Raw genomic sequence first — 24,242 nt, forward strand, 5'->3', positions numbered from 1 at the left:
TGATCTTAAACTCCTTTCTCGTAATTTACTCTCCCTTTTTCTTTTGACCAAACAATATCTGATCAGTTGTGCTTTATTTATTTACCTTAAGTCCGGTTACCTGGTTTAGATTAGGTTTGTTTTACACTTTTAATTATTGCATGATGATATAACTAAGATGTATTTATGTAAAAGTATAGATATCTTCAGATGATATCTAACTTGAAAGAATAGAAAGTATGGTTTAAATGAAATTAACACAAATGCTTTTCTTTTCTTTTCTTTTCTTTTCTTTTGTGTGTGATCATGATTGGCAAAAAAGGATTTGACCTTAAAACACGGCTGGCGTACAGGAGCAATTATTCCAGAATTACGAAGAGAGATTAAGATCATGAATACAGAGCAATATATTCAGACTATGACTTGGCTGCAAACTCTCACTGGATTACTGGAACACATGCAGGTTTGTTCTTTACTTTTTTTTCATTCTTTTCATCCCCACCTCTTTTTTTTTCCCATTGCTAATATTCCAAATAAAAATACACAATATAGAAGCCATCAGAATTGATGCATGTAAACTCTAGATGGAATAGAGAGGAGATTAAATTTTTATTTCCAGTTCTCTGCCCACTTAATAATTAGAGGGACCTTTTATCTATAATCTTTTTTTTGCCTTGGTAATGATAATGTAATTCAAATTATTATGTGAAATCATGGTGCTGGTATTAAAATGCAAACGTATATTTATATTGCTTTCACTGTATGATGGTGATATGGCTATTTTTTTTAAAAATAAAATAAAACTTGTCTTTGTGTTTCTTGTTCAATCTGTCCTGCCCATCTGTTATTTTTATAAATGTGTCCATATACAGTCTATTTTAAAACTCACAAATTTATATCATTTATATCATGTCATTTCAGATTCACAAGAATCCTGACTGCCAAATGATATTAAATGAATGGAAAAAAGAAAGAAAGGAAATGCGGTAAATATTAAAATTGAATACTTGTGTATAAGTTTATCCAAGCTGAACTCAATTTTTGGGGTTATTTTCAGGTTATCAGTGAGCATATATAGTACTTATTCTAAGTTTTAAAAAATTGATCTGATTAATTTGTAATACAATAAAACTAGACCTTACTTGCTTCATTTTCCTCATAACTTTGATAACAGTGTGACACTGGGCATTCCACAGCATAAACACACAATAAATCAAATGTGTATGTCTTCTGACTCTGTCTATCTCCATCTTACTTTTCATGTAGCTCATGTCAGCTTTGAAATTCAGCTGCCACATAATGGGGTGGTGGTGGAGGAGTTGAAAAGTTCAAGGTTATTCTGTATGTCGTACTAAGAAATTCCAGTTGCAGTTAATTGGTTCTCGTGATTTAGAAAGTGTAGAAGTGGGAGGAGAGAAGGTGGATTCTGTGTAACATCCCCGAAAATACTTTCACTTTGGGAAATTGTCTTAGACGTACCAGATCTGTTCCTAAATAAATCAACTGGAGAGAATATGTCTCAGAGTGATTGATATTATGGATACTTTCTGGATGCCTTACAGCTCATCTATCCCTATATGTGATTGGGCAAGGAGTATAGTTTTGTTTTCAGTTACATGATGCTTTCTTCGCTTGTGAGAAATTAATATATCACAGAGTAAGAAATGAAATTAAGCCAATCTAGGATAGGTCTAGATTTAAGTTTCCTATCCACCTTCATGGAATTCACTGAATTATTTTGGACCCCTCTGTTAGCCCAAACTTCAGAGGATGGTGGTTGTAGGGGAGAAATAAGGAGAGACCTCATGTATTATACATTGAATTCCCTATTGAGCAGCCTTTATTCAATGGACAGTTCTGATTTTGAGGCCTTACTGATAAAAGAACATATCTGTCCTAAACATGCTAAATGTCTCTGGTCCAAAAGAAGTATTTCATGGTATGTCTATGGAGATTTTCAGTCATCCAATTCATGGTTGTCCCAAAGATGCTGTTCTGACCCAGCTCCCCAAATATGGCAAACCCTCTGACGTGAACTCAAAAGATTCCTTTCTTAGGAATGCCGGCAGCCCTGGCAAAAAGTTTCGCTTGTAGGCTGACAAGTCTGTCCGTACAGAAGATGAATAGTGGTCTGCCACACCTATTCATCTCTGCTCCCCCGCCCTCCTTTTATCCCCAGAGCTAGGGTGAGGCCTCGCCAGCAGAGGTGGCTCTTCTTTCCCCAGGATTGGCTCATGGCTTTCCACTGCTCTCCTCTCCTCTGCCTTCTGCGCACCTGTGCGTCAGGCACTGGACCCCAGCTGTTCCTCCTCTTCATTATTAGTCACCTCCAGACCTGCAGCTGTTGTCTCTCCATCTGAGGGCTGACGGATGGCCCAGGCTCTGCCTCTCTCTCTCTCTCTCTCTCTCTCTTTTCCAGCTCCATTCCCTCCTCCCCCTCGGCGCTCCAAGATTGCCCAGACCCTGTCTCCTATGCCTCCTCCTCTGATATGGCTGCTGGAGGGACCGGCGGCTGACAGGCTACAACAGATGCTTTTTCAAAAAGCAATTGGAATTTCGGGGATTTCCGGTTTGTCGGCTTTGAGCGGCAGGGATTTGCGAAGCTGCGCGATCCCCTGCGCGCGCTAGCTTTTGGGGCTCCGACCCAGACGGGTGACGGAGCTAGGCTGCCCTGCAGGGGCAGCTGAAGGTAGGGGATCCGGAGAGGGGTTTGGGGTGTTGCAGACCCCTCCCGACCGGTAGAACCCCTTTTCCCAGGATGGTGCAGCGGCGGTCCATAATGGCCGCCACAAAGAAGCTGGCAGCCGGGTAAGAATGCGCAGGAGGAAGTGGAGAAAGTGCTTGAGAGGAGAAAGTTTTTCTTGGCTCCTAGGACTCTAAGACATATTTAATAAAATTCCTGAAAAGTATGACTTTCTGAATAATACCTGCCAGAAGAGGAAAAAAGCGGCAGTTTGATGGTGCTGAAAGGATAGCTTACCCTCTTTTCCTACGGAATAAATAACTGGATATTAAGAAACCTATTTTTTTTTAGGTGAAAAGTGGTTTTAAGCGATGAGTGGAAGAGAGAGGATTAAAAAGAAAATATTTGTATGCTAAGACTTTGTTGGAGGAGATGCCTTAAGGATTTGAAGACTAGAATATATTGTAATAAGATTTTAAACAGAATTGGACTTTCTTTCTCTTTGATTGATATTACCCCAGAAGGAGAAAGTGAGAACTCTGCCTTGGTTTGGACTGACTGATAACTTTGGGACTGCTTTATTTTTTTTATTTTTTTCTTTGGAATATTCTGGTTGTTGTAAGAAGAAAGAAGGGGAAAAGAAAAGAAAAGATTTATAATGGCTTTTCTGTTGAGGAACTGAGAAAAGAATATGAGCAAGCAAAAAAAAATGGTAAAGATGGTGTGGAAGAAGCTTTCCTTTTTTTAGAAATGGCGCTTACTAACTATCAACAAACATTACAACAGATGAAGACAGCAGAGGAACAAGAAAGAAAGGAAGAAGCCATCTTTAATGAATCTCAGAATTTGATCAAGAAAGAAGGAAGAGAGAAAAGAAGAGAACTAAAGGACTTAAGATCTAAAAAAACATTTAAGAAAGGGAAAAATAAGGTGCAAAATCAATATGATGATAGTAAACAAAAGGGAAAAGGAACACGACAGAGAAGGGAAGCCAGTAAGGCAGAGGCTAGAAGAAGGGGGGTAGAAAGGTTTGTTGGGAGAAGAAAGAAAGGGAAAAGGTGGAGAAAAGCTACAATGTTTTGAAATTAAATGGAAATAAGGAATTTTTTTAGGGATAATGGATAAAGTATAATTTCTTCAAAAAGATTTTGCAAGGTACATAAGATGAGATGGTAGTATTGTAATGGTTTAAGAGTTGATAAGAGATTAAAATGTTAAAATGTTTAATAATGGTTTTAAAATTTAATAATAAGGGAGGTTTAGAATACTGTTTTAATTAAAGAGTTTAATAAGATTATGGTATTGATGTTATTATAAAATTTTTATTATAGTATTTGTTTTTAATATCTGGATTTATTGTCTAATTATGTATTTAATTATTCTGGATGTACTAGTTAGATAGAATGTACCAAGCAAAATCGGATTGGGTATTGGATGTTATTTTAAAGGTTAATTTGATTAATTTAGGGGAGATAGAAAGGCATCATACTCTGATTAATGATTTCAGGAGAAACTTCTTTTCTTCTTTTTATAAGGAATGAGACAAAGGGATGATAAAGAATGGACAAAAGATACAAATATAATGATTCAAACTAAGATGATTAATTAAGATAGAATTAAGAAGAGTGAAATATGTGGAGAAGTTAATATAGAAAGCTTAGAATGGTAAATAAAATAAGTAATGATATGTAAGATGAGCATGAATATAATTGAAGTCCATGAAGAGAGAGATACCTGGGTCCAAGTTACTTTCCAAAAAGATTTTTTTATGTTTTGTGTGTTGTGTGTATATGTTTTTTTGGGGGGAGAATTAGTAAAAACTTGCAGAAATATAGAATGAGAATAATGGTAACTAAGTCAGAAAGAAATAGATGAAATAATAATAATGATATTGAATAAGAGTAAAGAGAAGTAAAGAGAAATTGAATAAGAGGTTTTTGTATGTTATATGGAAATGGTTTAAAACAGAATCATAATTTATCTGACTTGTTAAATTTACAATGAAAAAAGGTTTAAACATGTAATGAATAATGATGATTTGTGTGTTTTAAAAATTAATAAAACTTGTTTAAAAAAAAAAAAAAGCAATTGGAATTTCTTGGTATTTTTCCTCAAAAACATTTACTGAAGAAACTTCTTGGATGAGAAATGAAACATTTTCAAGGAAAACCCGCAAGAAAGTCCAGTTGCCTTTTGAATAAGCAACTTTGGTTTTTTTTAATAGCATGTAATACACTGACTATTTTAAATGTTTTTTTTTTTTTCCTTTTCTTCTCTCGTCAGAGAAATGACCAGGAATTTCTTCAACTCTCAGTTTGGAAGCTTATTCAGGACTGACCAAAACCCCACCTATTTCTTAAGGCGTTTGTCTCGTTTTGCTGATATCTACATGGCATCATTGAGTTGCCTGTTGAACTATGACCATGATTACACATTCTATCCACGAAGGACTCCTTTGCAGCATGAACTTCCAATATGGTCTGACCAGTTGTGCACGGGTACATTCAGAATACCATTTCTCCAGGAGATGGTTCAGATCAAATAACCTCCCCACGTCCCAGTTTTTTTTTTTTGTAATGTAATGGTGACCATATTACTACGCAGTGGCTTTTTAAAGAATATTTATTGTAAGAGCAATTTTCTCTGTAGTGACTGGTTCTTGTTGTACATGCTATGGAGCAAATGTGTCTATCCAGCTGCTCTCTTATTTTTTTCTAGTGAGAATGGATAAAAACTATGGCATTAGTTGCATTAAGAACTAACTGATTCTTTCCTCCAGTTGAATATTTACTGGAATGGAAAATTACTTGCACATAAATTTACATATAGCCCATAATATTTGTCTTATATACTCTAACCAAAGGTCATTACTTGAAATTTGGGCTTGATTTAAATATTTATTCAGCTAAAAGCACAGCAACTATTATACTTTATAAGGAATGTAAAATCTCATCAAGATTTCAAATCCATGCAGGGCTGGGTATCTGTTATTTTTTTAATCAGAATATTAGAAAGTAATTTTTAGTGGATGAGAGATTTAACTCCATAGAACACTCAGTCATTTTTTCCCCACAGACTTGTATTTTCCTTAGGCAGCCAGAAAAAGCTGTAATTAGAACACAATATTGCATTGCTTGCATTGAACCAATCAAAGTTTTCATTATAGAGATTTCCAGCCAATTGAAATTGACAGGACAGTTAGTAAAATTGGCAGTAGAAACACTACAATAGCACAAGTGTAGAAACAGAATAATACATCTACTAAAGTGTGTTCAATGTGAACATTTTTATAATATAACAGCTCTGTACAAAGAATTAATAGTGGATACTATAGAGTAAAGCCTTATAGCACTGGGCACTTTAGGAGAATGTCATCATGTACTTTAAGAACTATATTTTATATATTGAGACTGCAGTCCTGTGCTTACTTTCCTAGGAGTAACTCATTGAACGCAATAATATTTTAGTAACGTATAATAGTATTATTGGCTTGTGTTCATGGTAAGAGTGAAACAGTTACGATTTTTTTTAAAAAAGGTGACGTTTTTCTCTCTTTAAAATTCTTATTCCCATGCGCTTAAAAATCACATACCCTAAATTTTAAGTCAGTTCCCACTGCTCTTAACAGGACTAAAACTTGTATTTATTTTATTCACTTCTTGAGTTCAGCAGTCAAACAAATTATGTATTAGGTTAAAATCATAAATACCAACACTATTTCTAGGCTGATAATAAAATGGCAATATAGCAAGAGCTTTGAACTAATAGTCCCCCTCCTAGTAAGCTATTTCAACTAATGGAACAACACAACTTTTTCTATAACTTATTGATAGCCCATAAAAAACTACATGATAGTTGATAAATGATATACCAGGTTAAATCCAGTGATTACTGGTTACTCAAGAAATTATTCAAGCTTAAAACTCTTTAATTTGCAATTCTGGTTGTTTCTAATTGAGCCAGAAATGTCTAAAACGCTTAAAGCAGTAGAATGCAATTTTCATGGGCATTGCAGTCCATCTATTTTGAAAATCTCAAAACTTTCCTTTAAAATATATATTAAAACTTCATGTATTTTATGAAGATATTCAAAATACAACCAGAATGTATTCTACATTTATTTTAGGAAATAATTTGGCTCCTCAAATGCTATTCACATAAATATGTGTTTCAGGTTTGTAAAAGCATTTCTATGTAGAAATTTGCAACTACATATACTTTAAAAAAAAATTGATGTGTAACTTAAGAGCAGTAGCTGGCATTATTCCATTCTGGTTCCAAATACATGCCTTGAAACAGATTTTCAAGAAGTCTGAGTGTATTTTCCTTATTTCACCTTTGCTTTCAGAGCTTAAACCCCTAAACAAATAACCCTTAAAAAGAAAAACTGGTCTTATTGCATTTTTACTACTATACCAGTTCTTGTAACCCATGTATTGAGTGATCATGTCTTGAGGGTCTGCTGTACTGCAGTATTAAGTGAGATGTACAGGAGGTTATAAAAGATGAATAAGTTCTCATTTATGCAAAGATTCATGTTGCTCCACAGGCTTTTCATAGAGATTCAACAATCCAAGCCATACTTCTCCCCAAAGCTCCATTTTGAATGGAAGATTTTCATAGATTATCCCCACCTTTTTGATACCTTTTGTAAAATTCCCCGATCATGTTATTTATTGAGGGACTTGAACTGACCATACAGTGCTGTTGCAGTGTTACACAATGTAGACATAGAAAGATATTGATGCAGAATGGATGGTTTTGATTAACTGAAGGGAAGAATAATACCTAACTGAATCATACCTACCAAAATAATTTACCTTCATATCTTGTTGCCTCATTGTTTTAACTAACAATAGAACATTAAGTGGAAAACCCAAAGGACAGAATTAGGCACAAACTAATAGCTCATAGCTTGACATTATTTGAACGGTATGTTTCAGTCCTCCTAGATCTTCTGAATGATATTTGTTCACAATATTAAAAAGTCAAATTAGCACAGATTCTGAAAATTAGGCATAACGTGAAATCTTCTGAAGCTTACTGTAGCTGTTTGTGTATTAATGTATGCTATCAAGTCCCGTGAACCTAGTAATTGTGAGCATTCTTGCTCAACGTTAAACATTTTGAGATCTGCTTTAAAGAAAGGTTCTTTTACTGCAGAATAAAATTTTATTTCTTTGTGTAAAGTACTAATTGCTGCTACAGGATTTTAAACATGATAAATATTGTAAAAAATATGCATGAAAAGTGACTGTGGAGAGCCTTGGCATATACAGCTTTAAGATAATGTTATGTTTTGTGTCCTTATTCTGATGTAATTTTGAAATTTTAAAGCACACTTAAATTCTAAAACTTCTCATTTGCAATTACTTTGCTTGTTGTAGACTTTCGTCAGTATGCTCCACCTGAATACCAAAAGTGAGACAAGTTCATTTGTCAACAGTTTGAAGCCAACAAGGAAAACATCTGATTCTTAAGCTGAAACTTGTTATTGGAAAAATATTTTCATACATACAAAAAAACCTTTCTAATAATACAGCATTGTTAACTTACAAACTAAGAAATATTTTACTACAGGCATTTATTGTAATTAGGGTGGAAGTCAGTGTAAGGTTTTAAGGAAGAAAGCTGGTGGGTGGCAGGGGAGGGAAAAGGCCTCTTCAGTTAAAACATTCATTATGTACTTGAAGGGAATATGTAGGGAATTTGTAAATTGAATTTATAGCTGATGGTTTTGATAATTAGTGTCTATTTCAATAAAGTACCAAAAATAAATATGAGTGAGTTCTACAAACATTAGTAAAAAAAAATTCTACAAGTAGAGTGGATGCAAACATGTTTCTTTAAATTGCTGCTTTGAAGGATGACTTGATATGAACACTTAGTACATGTTTTAATTTCTCTAATCAATGTTGCTAATGTAGTAAAATAAGATGTTAATGTAAGTATGATGGATGGGACACTTCTCAAAGCTTATACCAAAAGACTTTGAAGTAATGTTGGGAAAAGAAACAATTCTCTTTGGTAGCACAATACGTTAATTTTGTTTAATATCTGGTAAAATGTTCTTTAAAAATGGTTAAAAGAATTTGAGTTTTGGATTCATTGAAAGTATATAAAGTGCTTCTACACATACAGTGTATTATTCATCAAGATGAACATTAGAATAAGTAGATAAATTTGTCTGCCTTGGTATAATGTTTTTAAAAGTGTGAGAATGGAGTGATGTGTAGTAGTACTAACAAATATATAATTACTAATCTGTGACTTACTGCAAGAAATTAATATTCATTAGAAGCAGCCATAATGGTAGTGTCTATGCACATGTTTCTGTTCATTTTGTTATATTGAACTGAGAATTTTCTTATGGCAGGAAAAAACAAAGGTTATATTTGTGTGGTAAAACTAGAAGAGATAGTCAAAAATGAAGTTGAAAAATGAAGAATAAATATAAAATGAGTATATTGAGGTGGCTTATAAATGAGAATCAATTGCAAACAAGATGACATGAGCCTCTTTTTATCCTCATGGGTGTGATGGAAGCAAGGATGATTTGCATAGCTGTATAGATGTATGTAGAAATGTGAAAATCCATTCTACTCAAATCTCTCATAAAAATCTTACGATTAAGATTGTACTATTATAAAATATAGCCTTTAATACTTTCAGAGCAGCTTTTACAACCTTGGTACTATTCATTTGTGTTACAAACACAAATTACAAATGTGGTTTCAAAAAACCCCTGGAAATTGCTATCTGCTTGTAAATCATTTAAAAACATTTAGATTTTTTTTAAAGAATACCATTCCTTTAATGACAAGTTAGTAGCAACCCAAACAGCATAGCTATACTCCAATTTTTTACAAAATGAAATGCTAGTTTGTAACATTAATTACTTCTGGAATACATGGAAGAGAACAAATATGAAAACAGTGCTATTAGGATCTGCATAACTAAAATGACAGAATTACTTCCTAAAGAAATGAAACATTTAGTTTTCTTAGGAATTTTCTTAGGAATTGTTCTTCAATGGCCTATCCTTGAACCACATGTGTTGCCTTGTATCTTCATTATCCAGTAGGAAAACTTTATCAGGTGAAGAAGAAATAGTTGTTAGAAATCATTGTGGGAATCACTGCTCACCAACTGTTGCTCATCAGAAACCTGTTTTTTAAAAAGGTTATAATCAATATTTATGAATAATGTTCTAAATATTTGTTGGCAAAGTTGTTGGCAATATATTACAAATGAAAGGAGTTACTTTCACTCTAAAATTATCTTAATTAGTACTTTCAAAGACCTGATAAAGCTCATGTCCATGGAGCCATTGCTGAGAAATTCTTATTTCTAGTAGTCTGAAGACCAGGGTGATTTGAAAGCCATTATTCAGACAGCAAACATTATTGAACAGAAAACACTACTAAGACATTGAAGTGTCTTCTGTTAATAATAAAACAGCTGTGAAGTTGGCTCTGGTCTGGATATAGAGTTGATAGCATTATATTTAGCATTTCAGGTTGCAAGGTTGCAGATGATGTATTTCAGATGCAGACTCAGAGAGAGGATGATTGGGTTAAAACATTGCACCAAATACAATGTGAGGGTGTTTTGTTTTGATCCTAAAACAAGTTATTTTGACTTGATTACCCTGTTTTGACCTACCCTGCCTGAGAAGTGCAGAGGTGCAGCTGGTAATTCTGTGAAATTGCCTTCCAGAAACTTAAGGTAATCTTGAGCCAATCCTAAAAAGTAGAGTCCTACCCAGCCAAGGTGCTGCTGTATTGTAGGGAAAGCTGCATTGCCCATTTGTGTTGTTTGAATCCAGTGACTACAATCTATTGATGGATTTTCTATTGAAATACATATATTGTGAGCTAAATGGCAGAGATAGGTGCTTAAGATTAGCTTTGATGTTGTCACATATAGAGTGGTGTGTATCATTATTTGGTGTGTACCATCTTATGGCCCCAATGCATGCTAATTCAAAGGGGATAACAAAAAGGAATAAAATACAAAAATAAACTTATATTATGTGCTGATAGTTTTGTTACTAAAAGAAGATAAAACCATGTGGTCAGTTAAGTAGAAGCCACAACATTTTGTTTTATAATCCAAATTCTGGCTTCTGACATATCCTACCCCATCAGAATAAAAACTTACCAAAAATGGATCATAAGGAGGATCTAGTGGAGGAGCTGATGAGCTTTCATAATTGGGGTTTGAGATGTTGACTGATGGTGCTTTGTCCAATGTAGTTACATCGATATCATCTTTTTCCTATGTGATATTTTTAAAAGAATAGTTTGTCAGATTCATTACAAAAAAACCCCAGTTTGTTGAAGTCCTTAAAGGCATTGGGTTAGGAAATTGAGAGACTATGAATTCCAAACCTGCCTTTGGCTTAAACCAGATGGGTGAATTATTTGCCATAAGTCATAGGAAGAAAGCAATGGGAAGCCACTTCTAAAAAAGGCCAACCAGTTGCCAGAAGTCAAGATGACTTGAGGACATCAAAAAGCAAAAGCAAGCAGGGAAATCAGAACTGTTGGCTGTATTTATAAGTTATTTAAATATTAGGGTTTGATAATCAGGAATTCACTAAACCAGTGGTTCTTAACCTGTAGTTCCCCAAACCACTGGGGGGCCATGAAGACTTGAAGAAATGTTATGATTTAAATCTTGAATTAAGTCTTGGTGGTCTGTGCCATGGTCCTTGGTCATAAAAGATATTTAAAGGGATCCGTGGTGAAGAAAAGGTTGGGAATCACTGCATTAAACTAAGCCTCATGTGCTTCTATATCCCTTGCTTGTCCTCTCTACATTATGTTCCATCTTGACTGAAGTGTTGGATCCATTCTGGTTAGGGTTAGGGTTATTCTGCTATTCAGAAGTTGTGAGAGCTTCATCACTGGAAGCCTTCAAGAAGAGACTGGACTGCCATCTGTCAGAAATGGTATAGGGTCTCCTGCTTGAGCAGGGGTTGAACTAGATGAACTACATGGTCCTTTCCAACTCTCTTATTATTTTATTTTGGTGTTAGACCATAGTCACAAGAAATACTATAGCATCCTCAGTAGAGCACAGCAAACTCAACAGGAATGATGGCAATTTCTTTTCCCTTTTCTGCATGTTCTACTCCGTGAAGCTGAACTGATAAATCTGTTCTTTGTATGAAAGAAACAGCTTTGTCACATATTTCTTGTTTTTGATTTCCTTGCATGATCAAAGTTGCCTAATTAAAAACAATTATATCCGTGTACCGTGGCTGCTTTAAAAGTCCGTTTATGTTTTTATTATGCTTTTTCTTACCCTGAAAAGTTGAAATTGAATAGGTCTGTTCTTAAATCGGAAGTATGAATATCCAACCAAAGCAATGATTCCAATGACCAGAATGATTGCAAAGAATATTCCTGCACCAGCTCCAGAATGTAGAAAAGCCTTGAATTGAGACAAAGAAGGTAAATGGATCATAGGTAGGATGTATGATTAAATATTTCACAAATTCTAGAGGGAAAGTCATGTTATTGTGTGTTAAGATACACAACAGAATATGGCATCACATGGTATTTTAAAATTGATTAAATGTATTGTGGCACAGAATTTGGTACGTTAACTCCAGATGAAGGAAAATATCATTTTTAAAGCCAAGAAGAAGACCAGGTTTTCTTTATGCATGCCATTTTGATACGAAGGTCTCAGTGTGAACTATGGTTAAAAACATGCTTATGGGAAATGTGTATTACATTACCTAATTTAAGAATATGTCTATATTAGAGAAAACAGAGAAACAACAAGAAAACAATATTTTGTAAATAAACCAGCAACTTGTTCACCACACCTTGATAGCTCAAACAAATGGATTCTTAATGAAGGAGATTCGAAAGAGGAGATGGTTTTACTTGTATTGTTTTCCAAGTACTTTCATGATTGTCCTGAAGCTGGATTCTTCATTTTTTAATCTCAAGATACTGTAAGTTCCCCAACCAAGAACTCTTCCATGGCAAGATGCATATCTATATGTCCCCAAGGCACATAACCTACAGCTCCAGAACTGCATATTCCCTCCCCTATACAAAAAGTGTTGAGTAAGACCACCAGAGTATCTCCAGAAGAGGAAGTAATTTTAACCTGACAGAAGAGGAAAGTTAGTGTGTAATGGGAAAGCACATTACCACTTTAAATGCAGTTTTAAATTAAAGTCTAATGTTGCTATTTTGATTCTGAGTTAAGGCCCAAAAATGTCACTTAAGCAAAGAATGACCAAGTGCCCTGATATAGTTTTTCCTTTTTGACATACACGATCAAGCTTGCTTCCAAAAGAAATATTCATTCACTGTTTTTTGGAAGCCACTCCATTCAAAAAATACATTTCCATATACAAAGCACTTACAGAGGTTGCAGGGGGAGCCTTTAATGATGCTTCAATAACATGGATGACCCCATTGGAAGCAATAATGTCCCACTCACGGATAGCTTTACCATTTACATACTTGGTAGTCATCTGAAAAAAATATATAACTTGAGCCACAACATGATGAACATATTATATGATCTTATTAAGTTACTCTCTGTAACAACTGATGCTTACTTTTACTTAGATCTTTTGTATATGATCTACTTTATATACGTATACTACTACTGCCTACAAAACTCAGTCTTTTTGGACATTAACCCAAAAAGGACAGTTCTTTGGCTGAAGTAGTGGAAATGGCTGGCTAAGGAGGAATCTCATACAAAGAAATTTGCTGTTGCTAGTCATTCAGTTTAGAAAGAGTGCTAAATCACTGGTTGGGCAAATAATATATACCATTGTGGTGGTTATACTAGCTTTTAAAGCGAAAAAGGCTACATTACTGAACTATACACATATATTATAGTAATAGCAATAGCATTTATATACTGCTTTACAGCCCTCTCTAAGCTGTTTAAAGAATCAGCATATTGCCCTCAACAATCTGGATCCTCATTTTACCCACCTCAGAAGGATGGAAGGCTGAGTCAACCTTGAGCCTGGTGGGATTTGAACTGCCAAATTGCAGGCAGCTGGCAGGCAGCAGAAGTAGCCTGCAGTACTCCACTCTAACCAATGCACCACTGCAGCTCATTTTAATTATACATTAAAAAGTAGATACCGTATATAAAATAAGAAATAGTTGTGGATAAACCCTGTGGAAAGTGTAATTCTTTGCTCCTTTTTCTTGTTTTCTTAGTCAATGAAAAGAATGTAGAAAGACATTTGTATGCAAAATCTTAGAGAAGGAAGTCCAGGAGAACCCAAGCTATTAGCTTAATTTAAAGAAAAATATTAGGGCTGTCATGGATCCCCAGTGGTAATAGAAAATGGGTAGGTTAGAAATAAAATTAGCGGTCACGGTAGATAGAACAGGATGAGAGAAATATGAGAAATGAAGCAAGGGAATAAACTTGTGCAGATTTTTGAATGCTTTAGGCTGTGCGATCCTGATATTTCATGGAGTGCGCTAGTATTTCTACATTTGGGATCTGCATCCTTACAGGCCCTCCACTTAAAATAGTTTGTTTAATGACCATTCAAAGTTTACAATGGCATTGAAAAAAGTGAGTTATGATCATTTTTCACATTTATGACCATGGCTGGGAAATTCTGGGAACTACACATATTTTAAAGTTCTTAACTTTCAAAAACACTTTTTATGTACCGTATATGCTGGTATGTAATAAAGTTTTGAAAGGTTATTTCTTCATCTGAAGACTTTCATTCATGTCTAATTCATATCAGAATTCCTCAGATTTTTTTTTGTTCTTTTGAAGGAAAAAAAATCAGTGCAATACAGGCAACTCACATCCTTTATGAGCAGCATATTGACGAACAAACCACCTACCTTTTTAGTGAGTGAAATCTGCTCCTGGTTTTCTTCTTGGTGTGTAATTAACAGACTTTCCCCTATTTTGCTTTGGAGAGTTGTTCCATTGACCAAATCTTCATAATATGTGGTGTTCTTGGTTAGATGATATTCAATGTCTCTTCCAGAGAGTGTCTTAAAGGAGCAAAAAACAAAAACAAAAAAACCCCAATGTCCACAATCAAAATGGCAGCATTTCACAGCTGATATCTTTTCCCTCCATTTTTTTATTCAAGGTTGATTCCTTACCTTTGTATCTAAAAATGAATAGCTTTATCCCATCAATTGAATGGGGATTACCTTTTCTACTCTGTCTAAAACAAGTCCAAGTAGTTGCTGTTATAAGAGCTCAAATTCAGTTAAAAGAATTTAAACAAAATGAAATCAGGTGGAGCATGGAGTCTGTTGGATGTTAAAGGAAATACCAGCCAATACATAAGGGGCTTGCATCACGACTGGGAATGAGACTGTATATTATTAGTATTTTTTACAAACTAAAAGCTCTAACCATCTCATTTGAAATTTGCATCATCACCTCCATAGGTTCAACCTATGTTCCATCCATGTTATGAAAACAGCCAGAAGCAGGCAAAATTTTAGGATTATCTGGTTTAATTTCATAAATTGATGACATGAGCATTAGGAACAATGGGAATTCAAAAACAGCAGAAAAATTAACATTACTTTCCATGACCATCCTATTTAGGCTTCTGGTGCTAGCAGGAAAAACACTACTTTTTTCATTTACCTCATTCTTCCTCAAGCCATCATTGTTTGGTACAAATAAGGTTGCTTTAATGGAGAGATTTGTGAGGTATTTCATGAACTCTTGGCCTTTCTTTGAGGTATTTGAATAAGTGAAAATCTCCTGTGAAGATAGTAAATTGTGATAGTAAATCATTACGACATATATTTTGCTATAAGATATTTTGCAAAATAATTCCTGAGAGAAGAAAACAATGCATGATAAAACAAATAATGCTTCTGAGATATCTTATGAAACCGTCATATTCTTCTTGCATGCTAGGATCCAAAACACATTTCTTAATGACACATATTTAAACAAATGAGTTGAATCAGGGTTGGCTTTTTCCTTTAGAAATGGAAAACTGTGCTTTTAAGGACAGTTGCTGAAAGGACAATGGGAAAGGTTAAATCACTCTCTTCTAGTGGAGTAGAATAAGAACATTGAAAGAAGGCATGTATGTACTTCTTTCAATGTTCTTATTTTACTCCACTAGAAGAGAGTGATTTAACCTTTCCCATTGTCCTTTCAGCAAGACTGAAGCTTTCACTGACAACTATTTTATGCTCTTATACTATTGTAGGGGAGGTCAGAAATTCTCATCTGCTCTTCCTTCCTCCTTTCCTCCCTCTTCTCCTCCTCTTTGGAATTCAACCAGCAGTCTTGTCAGCCTGGAGGCAGAGCAGACCAAGAAATAATTCTATGGAAGACTAAATACTTCTTTTGTTTATATTGGCTACAGTAACATAATCTTGCAAGATTGATTGTGTTCTCTACTAATCTCAAGCAGAGTTACCGGGAAGAAAGAAGCATCAGCAAGCCTTCCAGAAATGGAGTCAGATTTCTGGCTTTTTGTTGCTATTGGTAGAATAAAATTAACAGAGACTGGGCAACCCAGTGAACTGCAGGCTTGCAGAAAATGTAGAAGGTATTTATAATAGCAGCAAAACATAGGAAAAGAGGCCAGGTCTCTTCTGGCTCTAAGGATGTCACTTTTTACAGCTGAGGATCTCATGCTGCATTACTATTACTATTAATCTTCTCATTGTTCCTATCACCCATCTCCTTCCACTTGTGACTGTATGACTGTAACTTTGTTGCTTGTATCCTTACGATTTATATTGATTGTTTCCTAGTATGATTTGATTGCTTATCTCTACCCTATGACTATCATTAAGTGTTGTACCTTATGATTCTTGATGAATGTATCTTTTCTTTTTATGTACACTGAGAGCATATGCAGCAAGACAAATTCCTTGTGTGTCTAATCATACTTGCCCAATAAAGAATTCATTCATTCATGCTATAGGATGCCAATTTGCATCTTGGATCACAGAACAGAAAGGGAAACCTGTTGCTCCAGCCTCTCAAGAGGAAGTATTACTGATGTTTTAGTCCCTCCTTTAGTTGCCTTTGACTGTTTCCAAACACTGATCAAAACAAATTTAAAGCAGGCTTTCCCTCCCCCACCAATAATGTCTTCTTGACCTTGAATGATAATGAGCCCATTGATAAAACCCAGCATCTTCAACAGTTAAAATATTTTCAACTGTAGTAACAGACTGTTTATTGCTCCCCTTTAAACAATTGATTCAAATCATAAATGATTCAAATTTGTTCCTTTGCTTTCTAGGGGAGAAAAAGCTTTGCTTTTATTACTCACCGAGAGAAAGTTTGCAAATGTTGGGAAAGTAAAGAGGACTTGAAGCAAGTTTCCACTGCATGTAAATCCATCTCCCACATAACCAGTCTTACAAGTGCAACTGACATCTATAAAACAACAAAGAGAGTTTAGGTAGGAAACTGTGATGGTTCAAGGACTTGAATGTCTATTAGGAATGGGGGTGGTGGTTTCCCCTAAGACTTATCAAGTTCCCAGGCCTACAAAGAATTAATTTCCCTGCAATCTGAATTATATAATTATATACTAGGACCTATGCCTATTAAAATGTTTACATATTGTTTCTCATTTTAAAGATTGCTTATAACTGTGATATGCTTATATTTACAATGTAAATATAATACAAAACTTTGTCTATAGATCTGCCTGAGAGAGCTACAATTATAAAAGTGTCCAAGGTCTACAAAGACTTTAATTCAGATCTGGATGGGTTGAGTGTAGAGCCAAGATGGCAGATTCTGAAAACTCAAACATTCTTCTTTTTTTTTTTTTTACCTTTGACTCTGTAACAGAAAACATCCCAGGTTTCAGTCATGTTGACTCTGATTCCATAATCAATAATGCCAACAACTCCTCCACCACATTTTGGGGCAGAGAAAGCTGTTGGATATGCGACTCTTCCATTAGCCAGCCAACCAGCAGCACATAGATGATATTTGGCCTGTTGTTAACATGTAAGGAATACAACTATGAAACCAAAGAAAACGATTAACTATCCTAAGGTAAAGCTACATAAATATTGGAAGATAAACTGCTTTCACTGGGAGACAAAATGAATATAGCAGTTCCTACTGCATGAACATGCACATGATGGTTACATTAGCAAGAGTGCTACTGATCACAGATCTCTGTAATATTTATAGACTTCTAGAGGCATTCTTTGAAGCTTCAACAGGGTGGATGAGTCACAACAACAAAATGAAAGACAGATTGCCTCATTTTCCAAATAGAACTTGGAATTCTATCCCAGCCCTGTTTGGCAGACTGTGGCTGCTACACACTGGAAGTCTGGATTTTTCCACAGAACTGGCTGAAAATGCTCATCTTTGCAGAAGAACTTTTGCAACTTGGATGTCTATGGAGTTTCTCAACCATTTAGGTCATGGTCATCTCAAAGGTGGTGTTCCAAAGGCAACTGAATTTCTTGCTTTCCCCCCTTGAAATCATTTTGCTTCTCATCCAATATCTATAGAGATTGTCAATCATCCAGGTCATGGTTGTCCCAAAGGAGCTTTTTCGAGAGGCAATCAGACTTTCTTTGTTTTTTTCTTTGAAGACATTTCATTTCTCACCCAAGAAGCTTCTTCAGAGCTGAAGAAACTTCTTGGATGAGAAGAACATTCTCATCCAATAACATACATATTTTTCCTCTTGGCTAGAATAAATAAGCATTCTTTCTTACCCTCTGAGCATATAAGAGCTGAGTGTATGTAGCTACTGTAGCACTTTCATCTTCACAAGTCTTATTTGCATCAGCAAAAGTCAATTTATACTGCCCCTTTGCAGAGCGTATGTGAAAAACACCAACTGTAGCATCTATAAAGAAGAAAGTTTCAAAAATATTTTGTGGTTACCAGGCATGTTGATTTATAAAAATCTGGAAAATATCAGATATAAATGGTGTTGCTTTCTAAAGACAAGAAAATGAAGTATTTCCTTTGCACAATTTCATATTTCATACCTGTTTCAGTATATCCTGACAATATGATTATATAAAATGTTGACTCTCTTTGATATTTCAAAAATCTATGCAGATAATACAGTAATTCATTAGTCTTGATACACTAGGGACTTATGCACACACTTGGTACGTATTTAGACATGGTTATACCAAATTCATATGTATTCATATTTGAAATATCAGCCTTTACCTGGGATTGAACTCACAGCCTCCTGACTGTGGGGCAAGTGTTCTACCTCTAGGCCACCTGACAAAGGGCCAAAAACAGATTGGAAGGACCTTTGAGGTAATCTACAAGAGCAGGAGAGTCTATTGTAACAAGGTGCAGATTGTACACCTGAATGTTATATTTTTGTTTTGAATATTTTTGGTAATATGCATATGCATGCATAGAACTATCATGAATTATGCCAGAGTTGTCAAAGTCACCAAATTATTGTTTAAAAAATACCTGTAAAGATCGACTGCTCTTGAGTTATTTCATATTAGAACCACCACTTTTTACTGTAAAGAATTCTCAGATTCAGCCTCATTAAGAAGCATAGACAAGTTTCTTTCTGCTATTTTTAAATTAGAAGACTGACCCTGGAAATGGAGGTCGGTGCAATTAGCATCTGCATGGCACTGTCCATTGTCCTGTAGACATCTGTCCATTGGCAGTTGACTTACTTCACAATCAACTCCATCCCCAATGTAGTTTTCTTTACATTCACATTTACGCTTATCCTGAAAGGAAATTTTAGTATAACTGAGTATATCAACAGACTTATAGATTTTGTGTCACAAGTCACTAGAGCTGCCTTTAGAGTTCTGTTTAAAAACAAAAACTACACTTCAAATAACCATGCTAATGCAAAGTCTTTCATTAGTAAGCCTGTTATTCTGCTATAGATCTAAGAACAGGCAACTGATGTTCTTCAGATGTCTTGGCCTTGGTCTCCTGTTTATATTAGAGACCTTGTGACAAAATCAAGGTTAAACCTATTTGGATCATTCTGTATGAGTCGCTAAAAGATGATTAACCAGATGGCTGTCTACAAAAACTTATTTTTCCCTAGGAAACTGTTGCAAACTAGCTAACTTTATCTGCAGGCATCTCTGCATGCTTCTTTATATAAATAAGGAAACTAATTCTACTAATGTTTAAATGCATAATACTTACTGGCCCTTTCATTGTACAGAGAGCATGTTCATTACATCCCCCATTGAGTCCATCAGTACAAGGGTTGATAGCCATGCAGGTATAGCCATCTCCCTGGTATCCCTTCTGACATGTACAGTTGACTTTCACATCAGTTTGTACACATTTTGCATTCTTATGACATCCACCATTGCTCTTCTTACAAAGCTTCTCAGCTGTAAAGTGCAAAGAAGCACAGATCAATCTTTATAATAAATGAAGGCTTACATCAGAGGGCTCTTGGAACCTTGTGGCTAATATTTCCTGTCATTTTAAGTTAGGAAACATAATTAAATTTATAAATAAATGTATAAATAAACTTAACATAATTTAGCAGGCAATAAAAACCTACAAACTCCTTCCAAAAACCAGAGGAAAGAAAGATGCCACCCATCAAAGAATTGCCCATCCCTGCTCTGCGCATTTTCCATCCACTATAGAAAGCAAGTATGTCAATCAAATAGAAGATAACAAAAATAACAAAAGATAAAAATGGTTATATAACTTTCAACATTACATAGTTCACTCAAGAGTAACTTTGAAGCAACAGTTTCTAGTCCACTATTGTGTTTGAAGATATTTAGCCCCAATGATCAGAATTGCTAGTTCTGATGGTTAAACAAAATATTATTCCATAATAATAGGTGATTGGAGTACAGAACAGTTTTCACCTCAACATCTGCTTTTTTCAGTAAGAATCCACATGTAGCATGTGGTTTGTAGATTATACTTTATAATCCAGCTATTCAAGTAAACACACAGTTTCTCTTCATTCATAAAGCATATATATTCTGGCTTGAAATCTCACCCAGAGCTCACTAAAATACTTTACTTTCATATTCTACAATTACTTTCATATTCTAGAACATTACACGGAAAGATGGGGAAAGAGTGATAGGGAGTAGGAGTTTATGAAGAAAGATTTCCACAGGAATGATGAATGATAAAAATTCATTCCTCAAGTTCGAGGAGCAGCTGATATTTATTTTGTGCTTAGGATAATTTTTACCTGTACATGTAAGTCCATCCCCAGTATAATAAGGCTTACACTGACAAGTACCATCAGCATTACATACGGCATTGACAGAACAGCTGGGTGAGCATACTGGGGTTGAAGCTGTGAAGGAAAATTAAAAACCATAATTTAAATTCATGTTCTTCTCAGAATCTCAAGTCTAACAGTAAAGAGCAAAAGGGTGAATTAAATATTTTCAAAGATAAAAAGAATAGGCAGCCTTATTGCATCCATGCTTACTGGCTAAATCAAATTCAAATATATCAAATGCAATTGCAAGAATTTGCTTTAATTATTGTTGTTTTGTCTCTGCTTCATGACTACATTGTCATGAATAGTTGTAGTTAATCATTAAAAAAATGATTTTTTGCTTTGCATGTAGGTCTATCAGATCTTGCCGTAAAACCCTAAAAAAGAAATCAATAGCTGTGAAGGGAGAAATAAATTGCTACAAACCTGCCTTCCATTGATGATCTATATACTGCATGAGTCAAAAAGAGGCTGTGAAAATATCTACAGACCCCTCACATCCTGGACATAAATTGTTTCAACTTCTTCCCTCGAAACGACGCTATAGGGGACTGCACAACAGAACAACTAGACACAAGGACAGTTTTTTCCTGAATGCCTTCACTCTGCTAAACAACTCCCATAACACTGTCAAACTATTTAGTAAGACTGTATTACTATTATTCCTCTCATACTTCCTATTCACTACCTCTTTCAACTTATGACCATAACCAGGTTGCTTGTATCTTTACAATTTATATTATTTGTTATCTAGTATGATTTGACTGCTTATTAATTACCTATGACGATCACTAAGTGTTGTATCTTATAATTCTTGATGAATGTGTTTTATTTTTTCTTATGTACACTGAGAGCTTATGCACCAAAGACAAATTTCACTTGGCCAATAAAGAATTCTATTCTGTTCTAAAATTCTCTTTACTGCTATCTAGAACAGGGGTCACCAACCTTTTGGATCTCAGGGACCACCAAACTCATAATTTTAGATCCCAGGGACCACTAACCGGTTCTGTGGGTGTGGCCTAATTTGTGGGTGTGGCTTGGCAGTCATGTGACTGGCTGGGCATGGCTTGTATGCAAATATTATAAATAATTATATAAATATTGAATTTTTTCATAAAAAAGAGCAACTTTTACCCAAAATCAGGCAAAGCAGGCAGATTGAGTTGCTCACAGAATCACAGATTCATTCAGAGATCTATCTGCCATTGGCTAGCTCAGTCTGTCACATAAAATTTGCTTGCAAGCAAAATTAACTCACAACACACCATGTATGTAAATATTGATTTTTTTTATTTTAAAAAAGAGCAACTTTTACCCAAAATCAGGCAAAGCAGGCAGATTGAGTTGCTCACAGAATCATTCAGTGATCTATCTATCTGCCATCGGCTAGCTGAGTCTCTCAAATTTGCTTGCTGTGAGTCTGCACTGAATTTGCTTGTAAGCAAACCTTCAATCCTAAGGGAGGTTCAGCTGTGCTGAGCCAAAGATCTAAAGACTAGCTAGAAAGCAAGAAATCCAACCATTTCCTGCTTCCTAGCTAATCTAAATCTCTCGACACAGCAGAACAGATGATGGTCGGAAAAAGGAAAAATAGAAATTTAGCAGGCAAGTTTACTGGGTAAGGAGTGAGTGGGCGGGGAGGGTTCCCGCGGGCCATGTGGGCGGCGTAGCCTTGTGTTTCTGCACAGACTGGATTAATTGCTTTGTGGGGGTACTCTGGGGGTGAGATTTCTCTAGAGCCCACCAAAATTTTCTCACGGCCCACCAGTGGGCCACATCCATCTTACAACTATTGTTTCAATTGGACACAATATGATTACTCTGATAACAGACAATTCCTTCAAAACATACTCAACAAAGCACAGAACTGTCTGTCAAGATAATATCTTATGTAGGAAACAAGGTTGAAAAAGGATTTGTGAGGTAACATGAGAATCATGAATCATAGGTTACCCAATGTGCAAGTTGTTTAAAACATTTAAAATCAATTCATATATGTTATGACATATAAACACAATAAATGAGTATTATTTGTATAACAGAGTATCAAGACCTTAGCAGCCACTTACAACCAAAATTTGAGCCTCAGATTTTTCTTTAACCAGTTTTATTGAAAATATAGGGAAAACTGTGATACATAAATCTGAGAGTACATAAATCTATAGTAACCTTACTACCCAATTTATTTGTAAGATTTTTAGGGCAGAACATACTTGACCATCTCACTGACCTCCAGTTAATGCACTAGAAAGGTTGACTACTTTTCCTGATGAAAGAAGAATATGCAGATAAACTACACTTTTTGATATTGCCTTTCTCAGATTTTGATAAGCCAATTGCGTATAACTTTTGAATTTGTTGTGCTGCTACTTTTGTTTTGCACTTGCTCAAAACATCAATGTTGTAGTATAGATACACCATAAATCATCCATGTCCAATCTATTAAATTGGGAAATGCAACTTTCAGAATTATATTCTCTTAAGGATATCAAATTGGGAAAGGCTACCCTATTTTTGTTTAAACTTATCAATCTATCTATCCATCCACCTACTTTAGAAAGCAATGGGAATTATTTTTCAATGTATTATCTCATAGTACTTCAATATTGATAAAAATATGAGAATAATATTGTTTACTTTAAGTTCTACACAAGAAAGCAATATAGGAAAATAATTTAACCATCTGATCAGTCTAAAAGACAAAAGACAAACAAAATGTTCTCTACAAGCAACAGATTTATACGATCAAATATTGTAGTCAGACCTAGTTTTGTTTCACAGAGCCGTCCAGTCCATCCAGTTTCACAGAAACAATGTCCTGATCCAGAAATTCCTTCATCACACTGTCCATGTGCTGCACAATCACAGACTATGGATAGAACATAATTAGATTATTAGGAGAATGATCCACATGGACTACTTAATTCATAAGTTGGCCTGCTTAGGATCATTAGTTAGTCTTAAAAAAGGTAATTATTAGAATAATTACAAAATATTCTAATAAGTCATTCTAAAAAATGATCTAGAATATGGCTTTGTATGAAGGGTCCATTTATAATAGCTGACTGTATTGCAGATTTCCTAGTCCGACTGAAATGAATATATGAAGCTCCTTGTCCTGAATCATAGACCTTATTACTGTCTACTGGTTCACATGAAGGCTGTCCTAGCACTTTGGAAAATAGAAAATACACTCTGTAGTGTACAGATTTGAAGCAAAATGTGATTCAGACAACCCATAGCCTTGGAATCAAAATAAATTAATTTATCTTTTTCCAAAACTGCATAGGAACTGCATAACAATTCAGAGAATCTTTGCAATAAGAATTGAAGTTAGCTCTCCCAGATTTAGGCCAGACA

At 35.0% G+C, this 24,242-nt stretch overlaps 2 protein-coding genes across 5 annotated transcripts in view; one reads left to right on the forward strand and one right to left on the reverse strand.

Moving 5' to 3' along the window:
- NT5DC3 (5'-nucleotidase domain containing 3) overlaps window positions 1-8,743 on the forward strand; it is a 32,767-nt gene extending 24,024 nt beyond the window's left edge. For 2 of the 4 annotated variants that reach the window (XM_087968429.1, XM_087968431.1), the window contains exons 12-15: window positions 302-442; window positions 901-965; window positions 4,946-5,160; window positions 8,050-8,743. In XM_087968429.1, the coding sequence (XP_087824555.1) occupies window positions 302-442; window positions 901-965; window positions 4,946-5,160; window positions 8,050-8,087 (459 nt within the window). In that variant the 3' untranslated portion in view covers window positions 8,088-8,743. Of the gene's footprint in view, window positions 1-301; window positions 443-900; window positions 966-4,945; window positions 8,023-8,049 lie in introns of those variants that run through there. The other 2 variants (XM_087968428.1, XM_087968430.1) reach the window with 1 other exon arrangement.
- A 560-nt stretch (window positions 8,744-9,303) lies between these two features.
- The window catches only part of STAB2 (stabilin 2), a 90,657-nt gene continuing 75,718 nt past the window's right edge, over window positions 9,304-24,242 (reverse strand). Inside the window, exons 57-69 of the mRNA XM_026692948.2 lie at window positions 23,647-23,751; window positions 20,844-20,951; window positions 19,817-20,010; window positions 19,239-19,380; window positions 18,376-18,509; window positions 17,469-17,634; window positions 16,956-17,062; window positions 15,296-15,415; window positions 14,527-14,682; window positions 13,056-13,166; window positions 11,975-12,103; window positions 10,826-10,942; window positions 9,304-9,829 (exon numbers count right to left, since the gene is read on the reverse strand). Coding sequence (XP_026548733.2) covers window positions 9,779-9,829; window positions 10,826-10,942; window positions 11,975-12,103; window positions 13,056-13,166; window positions 14,527-14,682; window positions 15,296-15,415; window positions 16,956-17,062; window positions 17,469-17,634; window positions 18,376-18,509; window positions 19,239-19,380; window positions 19,817-20,010; window positions 20,844-20,951; window positions 23,647-23,751 — 1,640 coding nt within the window. The 3' untranslated portion in view covers window positions 9,304-9,778. The remainder of the gene's footprint in view (window positions 9,830-10,825; window positions 10,943-11,974; window positions 12,104-13,055; window positions 13,167-14,526; window positions 14,683-15,295; window positions 15,416-16,955; window positions 17,063-17,468; window positions 17,635-18,375; window positions 18,510-19,238; window positions 19,381-19,816; window positions 20,011-20,843; window positions 20,952-23,646; window positions 23,752-24,242) is intronic.

Source organism: Notechis scutatus, chromosome 6 (assembly GCF_049901735.1).
Source record: "Notechis scutatus isolate UNSWTSFEM ecotype Mainland chromosome 6, rNotScu1.2, whole genome shotgun sequence".
Lineage (NCBI taxonomy): Eukaryota > Metazoa > Chordata > Lepidosauria > Squamata > Elapidae > Notechis > Notechis scutatus.